Source organism: Lepisma saccharinum, chromosome 9, assembly GCF_977018435.1.
Source record: "Lepisma saccharinum chromosome 9, izLepSacc3.1, whole genome shotgun sequence".
Taxonomy (NCBI): domain Eukaryota; kingdom Metazoa; phylum Arthropoda; class Insecta; order Zygentoma; family Lepismatidae; genus Lepisma; species Lepisma saccharinum.
In genome coordinates, this window is record NC_139237.1 from 76668250 (window position 1) to 76683382 (window position 15133).

The 15133-nt window shown below is 37.8% G+C and overlaps 1 protein-coding gene across 1 annotated transcript in view; it reads left to right on the forward strand.

Annotated features, from left to right (window-relative positions):
* The window catches only part of LOC145992161 (uncharacterized), a 71621-nt gene that overhangs the window by 22221 nt on the left and 34267 nt on the right, over positions 1–15133 (forward strand). Inside the window, exon 2 of the mRNA XM_083128441.1 lies at positions 8410–8524. Coding sequence (XP_082984567.1) covers positions 8410–8524 — 115 coding nt within the window. The remainder of the gene's footprint in view (positions 1–8409; positions 8525–15133) is intronic.

Consider the following 15133-nt stretch of genomic DNA (forward strand, 5'->3'; position numbering starts at 1 on the left):
TCCCGGATATTCACTCGTCTAGTGGATCAAGTAGCAAAGTCTCCACATTTATATAATAATAATAATAATACAATAAATTTCAAGTAATATTTGTTGTTTATTTTTATTCGTTTGTAATATTTACTATTGTATAATAACACTTATAATTATAATCGTGGTAATATTATTATTGTTATTCTTATTAATGTACTGTTCAACTTTTATCAATGTCCCGATCCTCTCTGCAGAAATTTCTGTCGACGCACCTGCTACGGAATGTGATTTATCCAATTAATATAACTGTATAAACAAAATATTTAGACTATGGCGTAAAGTAACATCAGATCGGGAAAGCGATAAGCAGAAGCTTTATTCAGATATAGCTTCGAAACATTGAGTTATTGATGTAAGCGTGCCACGAAGTGATATGCTCTTTTTTGAAGGCCAATGAACGTACTTTTGCAAGTTATGACCGAACCTTATTTAATGAATCTTGGACAGCTACCTTTCTATGCGGTGACTGAGTTGGCATTGGACGACTTAACCCGTACTGAAGTAATGTCCACCTTCAGCAGGTTCACTGCGCTTTCTTTTCCAATCTCCTGCACCGCCACGTTAATCGCTGGTGTTCGGTTAGGGCTTGTGGGACTTCATGGAATTCTGGTAACAATTGCGAAAGGGTGATCGTGACTCGCAAACCGCCGAAGCGAGACAAAGAGTGAAGGGTTTTTCGTGACTCCTGGCACAGCGAGGTTGATGGACAATTAGAAAGACAGGGTGAATGATGACGGGTATCTTATGGAAGTTTGTATCGTAGATGCTGTGAATCTCGGATATTCTTCCAGTTATCCATTGCATTAGTTTTTTACCTTCTTTTGCATTTTTTTATTTGTATCTCCTGCAACATAAAACCCGATGAACAAGAACTTTCTTCCAGGCTGAAATGCGAGCACTGCCGCACAGTTTCCAAATCAATTGACCTAACTTTTTAACGACAGAGCTGTCGGGCACAAAGCAGTAACTAACTAACTCTTTAGCCTTCTTAAACCCGAAGGTTTATGGCTGCAGCACCACAAGTCTTCTATCTGTCCTTTTCCTGATCAAGATCAATTAAATCTTTCCATCCTTCCCGATTTCCTTTAGGTCCATCTCAACGGTATCCCTCCAACTTCGTCTTGGCTTTCCTATAGGTCACTTACCATCACGTTTGCCAACAAAAATCCTGTAAACTCTTCTTTCCTCTTCCATTCGTGCCGCATGTCCTGCCTACCTAAGTCGTCTTGATTTGATTATTCTAATAATTTCTGGACATGAATACAAATGATGTAGTTCTAATTTATATGTAATTTTCTCCACTCACCTGTCTTCTTATCTCCTTTAGGTCCAAATATTTTTCTAAGGATTTTCTTTATGAAATACTCTCAGTACATTGTTGATAATACAAACTGCGAAGATTCTTTTTTGTAATCTCTTCATAATCTTCTATATACGTATATAAAAATGGATGTGTGTGTGTGGGTGTGTATATTTGTTTGTTCCGGCATAACTCTCGAACGCCTGGAGCAATTTCAACCAAACTTGGTACATACGTATCTCTTGCAATCTGAAAATAAATACTGTGGGGGTAAGACACCCCTGGCACCCCTAGGGGTGGGGTGGGAAGGGGTGACATGCAAAAACAATCGAGAACCACCGATATTAAATTCTGCACAGACAGACATCCGTGACTCTATGCAATCCGTACAACGATAGTGTTTCTCGGGTTGTCGAACATTCAGGCTGTGTTGCGAATGGAATCCATAGTTTTCGTGACATTCGCAATGCGGTTCAACTCCAAGTTCATCACCTATCGGCATAGGGGGTGAGAGGGGGTGAAAAATAAAATGCCACAAATGACCTAGATTAGTGTCGAATCCATAGTTTTCGGAGTCGCTAAGCTAATTGATGACATTCACGATCACATTTAAAATTAGTTACATTCTACACTATAGTTAGAATTAATTATTTTCCTGTCTAATACGAGATTGGGATAAATAAATACCCGGGCAACGCCGGGTAATTAGCTAGTTTACAATAAATGGGGCAGGTGGAAGAATCAATATTTTCACACAGAAATGTTTTCAACTTCTTAGTTGCTTCACAACAAATGTCAAAGTTTGCTTTAACTCCACCTCAATCAGGTCTCTGGATCCACAATTTTAAGTGGATGCAATGCGCCTCTAGCGAGGATCGTACCCAAGACCCTTTGATTAAAAGTCCACAGCGTTACAAATACACAATTGGGAGGCCCCAGTTGCTATAGAAGTTGATTAAAATGTAAACATAAGGTGTGAAGAAAAATGTAGCGATAGTAACATTATTTTTGTATTAATAACTTGTAGTTGTGTGATAAGCCTGCTATTAGACAAACAATGAAGGGCACCTGGCATTGGGAAAACAATGTACTGGCTGGCTATTGAACTACGTGAAGGTAGTTGCAGAAGGTGTAGTGTGTAACTTATTTTTACTTAGTATACAGCATTTTGATCTTCCCCCAAGGAACTAGTTCACAGTGGGGAAGGAGGTGTAGAACGCCGCACACAGAAATACCATTTAAATTATAAATGCAGGACATTAGAAAATAATTAAAATTGTTTTAGAAAATTATTTATCTGAACAATTAGACAACAGTGATTCGGGAGTGGCGAGGATATTTGTTTTTTGTTATTTATCATCTATTTTCTGACACTTTGGCTAATCGCGACGATGTGTGGTGTTATGATGAAATTAATAAAGTAACACTTGCTACAGATATCCACGCTCGAGCCGGGATTAGGATGATAACCACTCCGCCACAGAGGTCGGCTTTGGTAGAATGTCTAACAAGATTTAGTGTCAGAATTACCTTTCTCGACATTTAACACGTCGTTCCTTCAGTTTATCTTCGCAACTGCAGTTTACCTTTCGACCTTGTGTAATCTGACGACCTTGGAGAACATTAAACCTACTGATCTCAAGCTCTATCTTTTTCGAATATAATATTACATTACACAAAATCTAAAATTCGTGTTCCCTTTTCATCGCGAATTACATCTCAGGTCATGAAAAAATTGAACAAACTGTCCTCGAGCTCACGAAACGTCTGATGAACCCACCTGTTATCCACCTACCTTGAACAAGTCTATCATCTGACCCACATCCACATTTCTCATCTAAATCTCCCTTGACCTCAAAACTGGATCATTTGATACAACTTCATTGAGCCAAAGAAGAAATAAAAGTAGTCGTCCAAAGACGCTGTAATCCACAAGTTGGTCCGTGTTGTATATATTAGGATACGAAGAAAGAAAGAAATGGGAACTATCGGTGACCTTCATTTTCATCCCTGAATTATCCGCAAGTCGAGTTTCATGAAACACTTTCACCGCCAATCTCATTGTTCTACACTGAAGACCGGTTTCAAAATTCCACTTTCATCGTCTCTCCAAGCAGCTGAGCCCAGGAATTTCGTAGTGCGATATAATCATAAGCGAAGGGTTGTTGCAAGGGTATATTTTACAGTCCTTTCATACACACTAAAAAAGTGAACAAGTTAGTATGATCGTCAATTTCATGTGCTATCTAAGTTCCGTGAAAAACGATCATGATCGTTTTATTAAAGTATTAACGACTATTAAATAATTACCCTTATTAATGTAATTTTATTATTTTTAAAACTATGTTTGTGGTGTCGCCACTCTATTAATTAATTACCTATATTTATGCATGATAACGTTCACATTTAAGAAAAAAACGATTGCATCATGCTGTTGTAAATTAACAGAGTTAAATTTTAATGGTAAAATATGGTAAATTTTACTGAAATTTCTAACAGTGTATTTTAAGTTTGTTAGGAAAGCTGGCCCAAAAGGAAGCGGTTATAATCTTCTCTAGATTGTTACAAATAGCTATGGTTGTTCGTCACGACAAATATACTTCCACCTTGGATTCCTAGAAGACTGACTCACAGAATGACTGACTCATTATTTTTGCCTTGATTCTGCAACACTGGCACTATTATGTTGCGAACTAAACCAGAAGCATGCCCAGGAGAGGGGTTAGTGGGCGTTGGTCCCGGCTACCACATTCATGTGCAGGCACATTGTTGTTAACTAGTATGGTTTTCCGCAAATAAGCATATGAAGCTGTTTTTTTAATAGCAGAAATACAGCATTACAACACCTGTGACCTTCGCCTGGAAGAGCAAACGTAGTAACCATTTTGAGTTAAACTAAAAACATGAATATAAGCTATAGCCTATTGTCACATAGCAACAACATGTAGAGTGCTTTTAACTTTGAATTCCGCTGAAAGGAAAGTAATTGTAAAATGGCACATAACACAAAGTTCAGCCTCTATTATCATCTTAGTGGTTAATGTTTTGTTGTTAAATGAACCGACCACTGTGGCGAAATGGTTAGCACAGCGCGCTACCACGTAAGGAATCCCGAGATCGAATCCCGGACTGTGCATGAGTGTTCTTTGTGAGTGAACGTTCATCATTTCATCACTCATCCTCGTCGCGATTAGCCAAAAGTGGCAAACAAACGACTCTAAATAACAAAAATCAACCAATCAAATGAGTCAAGGTTTGATTCTTAATGAGAATCAATTCAGCGGTGTGCTCCTACTGCAGGTTCAATAGCGATTCGCATATCAATGTACAAAGTGGACTTAAATATATATATTTTTTTGTTTTCAAGTTATCTAATTAAGAACTTTTACGTCACAGAATGAAATTTCTATGGATACAAAGACCTGACAATTAGTACATCTTAATTCAATAAAAAAAGAGAGAACACTATTGGTATATCCATCCTTGAAGCCTCCAGTCATTTCATTTAACCACCATTTCATCCTTGTAGTCCTGATAACCCAAACGTGGCAGAAAAGCGATATAAAATAAACAAAATACAAATACAAAATTTGTATTTCAGTAAACTGTTGCATATCGGATCATTTTATTCCACAAAACTTTGATCTGTAGCAGTGCATTATCGATGACTCAGTCATCTATCTGCTCTGGACATGAAAATTATTAATATTTTTCCGAGTACCACAGGTCAAGGTCAAATTTATTCAGATGGGTCCGTCGCGTCACTAGAACTTAATTTTCTGAAGGCAAATAGTATTGTAATAATATTTATGCCATTAATTTTTCATCGTTTCAACGCTTGAAACTAGGTTATCTTTGAAAAGCTTAATATAATAGTACACCTCAAAATAGCCTACTCGTTTTGTGCAGGTTTGTGACTGCCTCCAAGCTATGTCACACGGAATTGTCGAACAGCAGTGTCCGACGGACATGTATGTATTCCAGTTAGTTGGCGCTTTCCACAAGTTGGCCGCTTTACTTTCGCCATGCCAAGGATATTACAAGAGCGCAGAGAAGATACGAACGTAAGCGATTACAGCGCCACATTGCGGTTGGTTTGAAACATTTTTAACCTCCATTCAACCGTAACTTTGGTTGGAAACAGGTGAAGTGGAAAATTGTTTCAAGTCAGTTGACGCCTTGATGCAGGGAATGAAAATCCAATTTGCATGTTCAACATTCAAATCTAGCTTAGCGAAAAACCAACCTACTTTTAAGAAAGAAAAGTAGGCAAACAGCTTCAACTTTCGCGAATGGCAAATGTAACATCAAAAATTTTAAGCAATAGTATCAAACCATAACATTTCTCTGTCTACAATGTAGCACTTGGAAAGCAGACAATCTAGGGAGTGGGAAATTGGAATAGGAGATTTGAAAGGGTTGAGATAGGATATGAATATGACGACTCAGACATCTAAGGGAAATTGATAGAGAGAGAGGGACTGTATATTTTCGATATGTATCAATATCTGTCGAGATGATCAAGAAGAGTGTTAAAAATTAAATGTTTAATAATACCATAGAGTGATGAGAAAAGTAGTTTAATTCAGATAAAAACATCGACGGGAGAAGAACTGGATATGTTCACGTTTTAAGATGTTTCCCAAAGTAAACACCGCGGGGAATTTTTAAAACACCATCGCAAAGGTGAAATGTCTGTACCGTAAAATGAAATTGTGTGGGGACTGAGGTGTAAACTTGAAAGGGGATTTCCATTTGATAAGGAACGAACTTATTGCAAGAAAGACGTTCCCTAGTTCCATGGAACTTGAATGTAGGACATAAACATATCCCTAATTGGCCACGAATGGACCAGGAGAATTCCTGAAAATTCCGCTCTGAACATATTTAGAACTGAAACACAACAGCCCTAATATTCCTATCTATAAGTTTTTGAGTGTGGACAGTGGACAGTGGTGTGCGAAGGATTTTCGAAGGGGTGGGGTTACATATTTTTTTGTTAGTAGTCAGCCCTCATTCTGCCATCTTTTCCTGCTTTTGACGTTATTTTTTTTAGGAGTACTAGGCCAAAGAAAGGGTTATGACCCCACCCAATCCACCCCAAGAAAGAGGTAGCCTTTTTAATCGTCGGAAAGCGATCGCAGTTCCCATTTACTAGTTAATTGTGTTGCGCAACACACCACCCTTTCCGGGTCGCTTCTGGCAGGGAGAAAAAACAACAAATAAACAAATAAATTGGCTCGTTAGTCCTGGGTTCTTATTCAATTTCTGACCAGAGGGCTCTGAACCAAAGAATAGATTGACAGACAAGAATTTCTTTGCAGAGTGATTGCTGAAAACTCGCAGAAATGGGCTTTACACATTTATTTACAAAACAAGCTAGGCTCGGATTCTTTCATTAAGTTCCTTAATTTACATTATGTATATATTTTCACTAACGTGAGCCCCACGGCGGAACCGTGGCGATGCTCTGTAACTCATGGGAGGCCACTGAAGCCTGTAAGATCTCACACTCCTCCGGCTATCAGTTGTACACACTTTGTCTCTGTGTCTGTCCTCTGTCAGAGAGGCCATATTTATACCAACTCCCTCGGCGAGTGGAGGAGGGCTGAAAGTTCAAATTCTTTTGATTCTTTTGAACTCTTGAGAGCCATGGAAGAAATCCAAGAATACAAAACTCTTTACAATTTAAAATAACTAACTCAAATTAAGATGTGATTCTGGCCAGATCACTCATTCACACACAAATATGAATTAATAACACACATAATTACGCATAAGTATACACAAAACACATAAAAGCAAATACTGTTTGTCACAATTGATAGCGGACTATAAGGCCAATAAGGTAACATAAACTGAGAATGTTCGGATACCACTGTCAACAGTAAGTTGAATGAGAAGTGGATGGAACATAGAAGGGAGATGAAAAGATCTATAAATTCTGGGTGATTTGTCAGGTATGTAGATTTATCACAGACTAAGACATGGTGTACAATGGAAACGAAGCAATACAAGAACAACGCCAAAAAAGTTAGACCAAGATGCAACACAGACAAGAGAAATATTTCCAAGCCTTACAGTTTCAGTAGATTGAAGCACCGGTATAAAAGAAAAGCAAAATGGCCGAAGAAATTAGTGCTAGAAGCGGTAATTTCTGTTCCCTTGAGCCCATTTCCTTTCCTTTCATAGGTTGAAGGCCACTTTCCGTTTCTCATTAAACGAAAGTAAGAAAAAAATGCAACAAAACGAATGTAATTTCCTCTATGCGCGCATGTATCCGCTTCCTGCCAGATGGGAGCTTAGAAGTCTTGAGAGAAAGCTCTTCCAGGTTAAGATTCGGGATTTTCTATCCTTTTCGTGGCAGAAATGCTGCTCAAGATAAGATTCTTTGCGTCTAATGGTTCCTTCGGCACTAATTTCTTGGTGCAGTAATGAGAATGCATGACGACTTTGAATACCTAAATTTTTAACAGGGAGTAACATATGCTTAAAAATTGGACAGTTGGGTATATTAGAGGATAGTGCTGAGGTGTATATTTGGAATAGTGTATGATAATGGAAGTATTTGCGTATTGCATAACTATTTGGAGCTTGAATAGAGTAAGTTTGAGTGGACATGTAAAATGTATGAACACATGCAGGATTCTTAAGCAAGTGTATCCAACTAGACCCTAGGAACAATAAAAATTAGAAATTTCTAAAATTTTACTTGAGGTGGTGCGTGGAAGTTTCGGAGACAATGGGTGTTGGTGAGGGTCATAACCCCCTCCCGTGGTCCAGTATTCCTAAAGAAGAAAAAAATGGCAAAATGGCAAAATGAGGACTGACTACCAAACAACATAAACACATAAACCTCTTTATGAAAATCCTGGGGAGCGGGGAGCCAGTGTCCCCTGGCCACTCTCCTTAACGACGTCCCTGACAATTCCATTACCTTTCAATGGGATCGTTACAACCCAAAGGTGTCCGTGAGTGCACCCCTGTAAAATTAGATACGTTATGAGGAATAAAGGTATATTATAAACTATAAATTGGAACAAAATGATAGTAAATCATTCCCTCTCTCTTTTCAGATATCTGTGAATGGGCGTATTATGTTCGATCCTTGTGCCTACTACTAGCGTTCGTTAGCACAGTCAACTCGCATGGACGACTGATAGAACCGCCTTCCAGAGGAACCATGTGGAGGTAAGCACAGCTTTGCTCAGGATGGTGTGGTCTTAAATTTTGTAAGAAGACTTGAAAATAAAATATGAGCCATGTTCCAAATGGCTGTTTGGCCGACTTGGTTTTTCGTTTTATGTAAATGCCATAATTGCGAATTAAGGATCTTCACCCTTGTGAGGCGGATGACTTTAATTGTCACTCTCTGCACCTAAGTTCATTGAAAGGTTTTGGCTACGTAGATGTAGAGTTCGAGATTGACTACTTAACATTAGTCAAGGAGGAACCAATCCTCATTTTCTCTTACATATATTGACAATATATACGAATTTTTAAGTCAACTTTAGGCTCAGATAGGCTGATCGGGACACGACCTACAGTTTACAGTGTACGTCCACCAAGTATCGAACCCAGGACCCCTTGATTAAATGGCAAAGACGTAACCCCCTTACCCTCTACTTCTCGATCCATGGATGATATGTCATAGGTCGAATGAAGGGAATGCATTGCATCCAGCACGCGACCAGTTTCAACAAATTATATTGTTTTACCAATTAAACAGTTTCTAAGTAACGTTCGCGCTGGTCTTAGGGGTGGAATGGTTAGCATAACGCCCTACGAAGGTAAGTATCAGAGGTTCTAATCCTGGTCAAAGTATAGATGTATCATTGCCTTTGTCTCGCTGTCTATTTCATCTAGTCATTGCCGTGGTTAACCTAGAAACGTATCACATGAAAATAGTGTGTTGTAGTAGATTGTATACTATCATCTACAACACCCTTACTCGATCTTAGCCCTGGGGTAAGTATAAATAGACATACTGCAGTGAGATTTTGAAAACTATTTTATTTTGTAATGTTATTTTTCCCAACACGTAAATAATTTTGCACAGTGGTACACCAAGTATTAATCACATTTCTATCTAAAAATTGAGATGCTCCCCATTTTTTCATGACCAGAAATGCTAGAACAGTGATTTATTCATAAGCACCAATTTCTCTCCTCCTAAATTTTTAAAAACAATTGCAGTTGTTTTTACACTAGAAAGGGCTCACATTCTTACCACAATGATAATTCTGGATAGAGTTTTTATAAGTTAATACTTCAAGTGTCAATGCCGATTCAAAGTACACCCAACGGCAAAAGTAGGCGAATTGTCAATCATCATTTGCATTCGTTCCTTTTTCCAAGATGTGAATTGAAATAAAAACTCCAATAAAGTGAGGACACTTCGTACCAACAGAATTCAATTCCTTAAAACAATACAGGTTGTAGAATAATAGAATTAAAGGGCGATTCATAATTTGCCTATTATTATCTTCACCAGAAGACAGGTAATGGGAGAGGAGAGAAGAGTTTACAGGATTCTTGTTGAGAAACCTGATGGTAAGAGACCTGTAGGAAGGCCAAGACGAAGATGGAGGGATGACGTTGAGAAGGACATAAAGGAAATTTGTAAGGAAAATATTGATTGTATAGTATCGGTGTTGACTTAGTGAAGTGTACGTTTGATGTGTTAGTAGTTATGGCACCAAGACGTAAGCGTGTTTTTGACAGTGACCTGCAAAAGGAATATCCATTCATCAAAAATACTATTTCTGACTCTGACGTCCATTGCAACGCGTGTTCTTCGTCATTTAATATTAGTCATGGGGGTCGGTCAGACATAAAACTTCATTTGAGCAGTTTAAAACACAACACTGGTGCGAGTGCTAAGGCATCCAGTACCTCTTTGACAACGCATTTTAGAAGTGAAAGTTTTAGTGAAAAAGAACTTAAATTAGCTGCGACGGAAGGAACTTTCGCATATCACACTGTATAACACAACCACAGTTTCAAACCTATGGACTGTACTTCAAAAGTGATTAAGTGTACGCTTGAACCAAAATTTTCTTGTGCATGCACTAGAACAGAAGCAATTGTTATGAATGTATTAACACCCTACGCACCTTCTGAACTTCAATCAACTGTACAGAAATCCAACATATCGATATGTTCAAACATATCGAATAAAATCTGGAATTAAACTACACGAACAGTTTGTAAAAATATTGCTCTAAATTTTCATTTACATTTCCATATTCTAATTTCGGGATACTAATCTGTTTTCTTCATTTCCAGTACTAATATGATTTTGTTCTTGTTCCATTACATATTGTGCGTAATAATATTTGTTTATTTTATTAATTAATAACATATGTATCATGTATGTGGTCATGCATGGCGATAGGAATAGAGTAGTAAAAACGTCCCGATTTCACGTTCTGAAAATATGGTAGCTTTGCTGCAGCCAAAAACCTTCGGGTTTATGAAGGCTAGAGAGTTAGTTAGTTATTATCTTCATCGTTTACTGTACCTTTCAACGAACTGTCTTTGTGGCAAATGAACAGTCCAGAGTTATCTGTCTTCTCGCTGCAGCAACTTTTCCTTGTTTTATAGAAGGAGAAAGCTTTGGAGAAGTTAATACCTGAACCCACCAGCCTGCTTTGGGAGTCTTTCTTGCAGGTGAAGGCCCTCCTGTCCTCGATAGACTCTTCTTTTCACCAATACCTCGTTCTGCCCTTCACCTTGAAGGTTGCAGACGAAAATAAGTTTTCGTTTCAACCGCGTGAGCCACTTCAAAGTGTCGGCTCGTTTCGTGTAGCCTGAGGAGCAGCGTTGCCAACCTCTCAGCTGCGAAAAGTGCTGATTGAACAGTGAAATTATGCCAAAACGGTACTCAATGGTGCTAGAGCATTTAATATTATTATTATTATTATTATTATTGAAGGACAAATAAAAAACTGCCACTCTCACTGTACACGAAATCTTGACTTGCTCACACTGGCTTAAAATTGTTTCGTTTCCAGGCAGGGATGGGCACCAAAGAGTGTTAATAGGTATTCATGTTTAGAAATTCTTCCAAATATATTTACAAACACAAATAAAGAGAATCAGAAAAAAAGAAGCACAGCTACACTTAAACTCATGCTAAAAAAATACACATGAAAATTTAAATCGCACACACACAAACAATATTAGCTACATGCCTTTTTTGCAACGGGCAACGGCACAGAACGGTTTCCAAAATGGCAAGATACAGACCGAACCGAACACCAGCAGAAGACAAATTGATTCGACTTGATACATTGTCACAAAATTTGCCGACAAGGAAAGGCGGCACATTAGCTTTATTTGCGAATCCAACTTTCTAAGATTTCCTGTCATAAATATCCCTCTGGAAAATAAGGCACCACAAATGGCTGACCCCTTGCGTCGGTGCTGAGAAAGGATAAAACAGAGGGTGGGCCTCCTCCACCTCCACCCTCTTCTATGACAGGAAGATGCGGAAGAGATGAAGTTCTTTTCTTTGAATTAAACTTCCACCGCTCAGACTCGGAGCGGTTGTTGATTATGCTAGATTTGGCTGTTATGCCAAAGACAGGGTGCTAGGTGCCAATGACGGTTAAATTATGCTAGGTTTAGCACCATTATGCTAGGGTTGGCATCGCTGCTGAGGAGTAACTGTGATCTCTGAAAGTAGGACAAGCCGAAAGAGACGCGAACCGGCTTCAATTCTTGTCTCAGTTTGGTCTGCTACGTTGGGGATCAATTTGACTCGGCCGTAAAAGAAATCCTTGATAACGCTCTTTCTGCACGTTAAATATCTAATTCATTTAATATAGCCGCACTGGGCGAGAATAGAACTTAGAACTCACTGCTCCGAGCAACAAGAAATATATCCATTTTGTCACAAGCACGCGAGAGCCTCTGCAACATTTTTTTTTCTTACTAATTTTAACAAACCTCGGTTATAAGACAAAACTAACCTTCTGCAAATAGTTCAAGATCCGTATTTGGCCTTATTTATAATCTAGTTAATGTGTATTTCCACTATGCGTTACTATATTGAGTACAATCATTACGGTATAGAGAGAACCGTTCATAGTATGTTCAATAGAACAACAGTGTAAAAAGTATTCATGTATTTGAAATATAATAGAGCACCCCCACAAAGTGCTGTATAATGTTATAATGTACAGTGTTAATAAATATACTGCAAATTTTTAATGTATCGTAATATCTTTACATTATATTACATTTATATTAATTGCATCCAAGCACTAGACATCTATATATTTCAGATTTTTTAATTTTCGAAACTCCCCTTGCAGTTACTAGTAGCCATTACCCAGTACCTTGCATACCACGCCATCAAAATAGAGTAATAATTATATACTCGATGTAACTATAATTGAAATGGTTTGATAACAAGTGAAGCACACAAGATTTTTTTTCTTTTTGCTAAACCAATTTCATTGCAAACATATAATATTGATTCTGAAGGCGCCAATACTTTCACTTTTCCAGTTACTTCGACCACCACCTCACATGCTCTAACCTTCTTAACTTCGAATTTAGCCATTTTGTTTCAGTTTTGTCGATCTTTTTTTGATAACCCTCGGCTCATTTTGAATCTCACGGGAGTGTTTGTGCATAATTATTAAGCATGTTAATATTTATTTACGTTTTGTACTAACTGTTTGTCTGCGTCTGGTACAGATACTCGAACATTCTAATAACTGGTGTTGTTTTCTTTAAAGTACTGGAATTAGTAACTGATGAATGAAAGGGGAGAGTGGAGGGGCAATCGTCCTCCCCTAGATTTCCAAAAGTTAAAACAAGTCTTCAATTAACATAAAAAAGGCTGTTATCGCTACTCTTCCATTTTCTTGATATCTAAAATTAAACTATGGTCTATCAAGACGTATAAAACTTAACTATAGAGCCTCCATGTCGGTGTAGTGGCTTAAGTTCTCGCCCTTTAATAAAGAGGACCTTGGTTCGGTGGAGGCACATTTTACAGTGGTTCTGATTCTAATTTAAACTACAGGCCAAGTTTCGATTAGCTGATTTGAGCATAGAATGGATTTAAACAAACTTATTATAAATTACCAATTAACATAGAATAGACGTTCTTATTTATGTCTAAGGGGTACCTTCCACGTAGGCGCCAAAAAGTCAACCTCACTTCCACGTAGTGCACCCTGGACTAAAGACTAACGAGGCTCTGGCGACTGGCACTATGGCCAGTATAATTTTGTGTATGTTGTCCTGGTTTTTGTATTTGTGTGTGCTGAGTGCCCGTTTACAGCCTTTGCTTTTAACAGAAGTCAGAAGATTTTAAGATTTTTAGTTATGCAACGTTAGAGTTGTTATATGTAATGGTAAGGGGCTGGCCCCCGTATAATGTGATGGGAGCAAAATAGCCTAAGTGCTGAAGCTCACAAAATTTTAAATTCAAATTCAAATTATTTATGTCTAAAAGAAGGCTAACACTCCAACTGCCTCTCAAACTAACGCTAAACCTTCAATGGACGCAGCGAGTGTAAGTTAGAAAGAGGTCAAATAGAAATTCAAGTCTTTACGCTTTATAACGATTTAACAACTACATAATTGCATTTGAAAGTGTTAACACTATTTATAATCCTCACTTAAATTAAAACTGGGTTAATATATTTAAGAATATAACATTATATGAAATCATAAATCAGTATTTTTCATTTTAACGTCATATAAGAAATAAAAGTTAAATAAATAAATTTCACTTGGTTATAACGTTCTTCTTTTAACATTGTCCAAATGATATAAGCAACATATAACTCTGATATCTCACGAAATACGGAGATTCTCTCTAGAAAGTAGAACTATGCCCCATGTGAGTCTATGTGTTACCATCAATTTGAGGAAAACACCACACTTTAATTTTGCAAACTACCAGTCATGTCATGCGCTACAGATGGCTAGGTTGTTGATGGCCACATAATTTATATTGAAGCAGAGTACACCGTTTTTTATGGTTGGGTTATATTTTGTCCACAAGACCTCCATACAACCAGCACACAGTTTTCGATATTCTGGTTGTCCATGTTCGTTCTTCGTCTGTATATATACAATTGGCATCTTCGCTCCTTCCTCATACTCTATTATTGCTCCATTAGGTGTTTTATTCTGATCAAAAACCATCTTTGTGGTATAAATTTTCAGAACTTCCTCTTCAGTTTGTTCAATATGGCGTTCTGAGTTATGGTTGGAACCAAAACAACGATGGAAAGTTGCTAATCGTTTATCACAGTACGAAAGAACAAAAACGAAACGTTGCTGGAAAAAAAAAAATATTTGTCTCTTGGAAAATATTAATGCAAGTTCCAAATAATTTTTGCGAATCTTGTAACTTCAATCAACTTGTTTAACTGAAAAGTTATATCGGAGACACATTACAATCGGATATTTTGTGTTTCTCATGGTTCGTACTTACGAATTGTGTATTGCGGAACATAGTTGAAGGTGCCATTATGCTTTTTACACGAAAGTAACATCGATTTTACGAGTAATTCTTTTGGTTCCTTTCTTCCGTTGCGGAACATACAATATGGCTTGTGTTTTGTCGATTTGGAGTGGGTATGCAGTGTTTCAATCTTCTTAACCGAAATATACCTACTCTCGTGTTCATTATGTCATCACAAACCATTGACGGATAGCCCCAAAAAAACATTCACGGATAGCCCCAAAAAAACATTGGCGGATAGCCCCACGAACCATTGACGGATAGCCCCAGAAACCATTGACGGATAGACCCAGAAACCATTCACG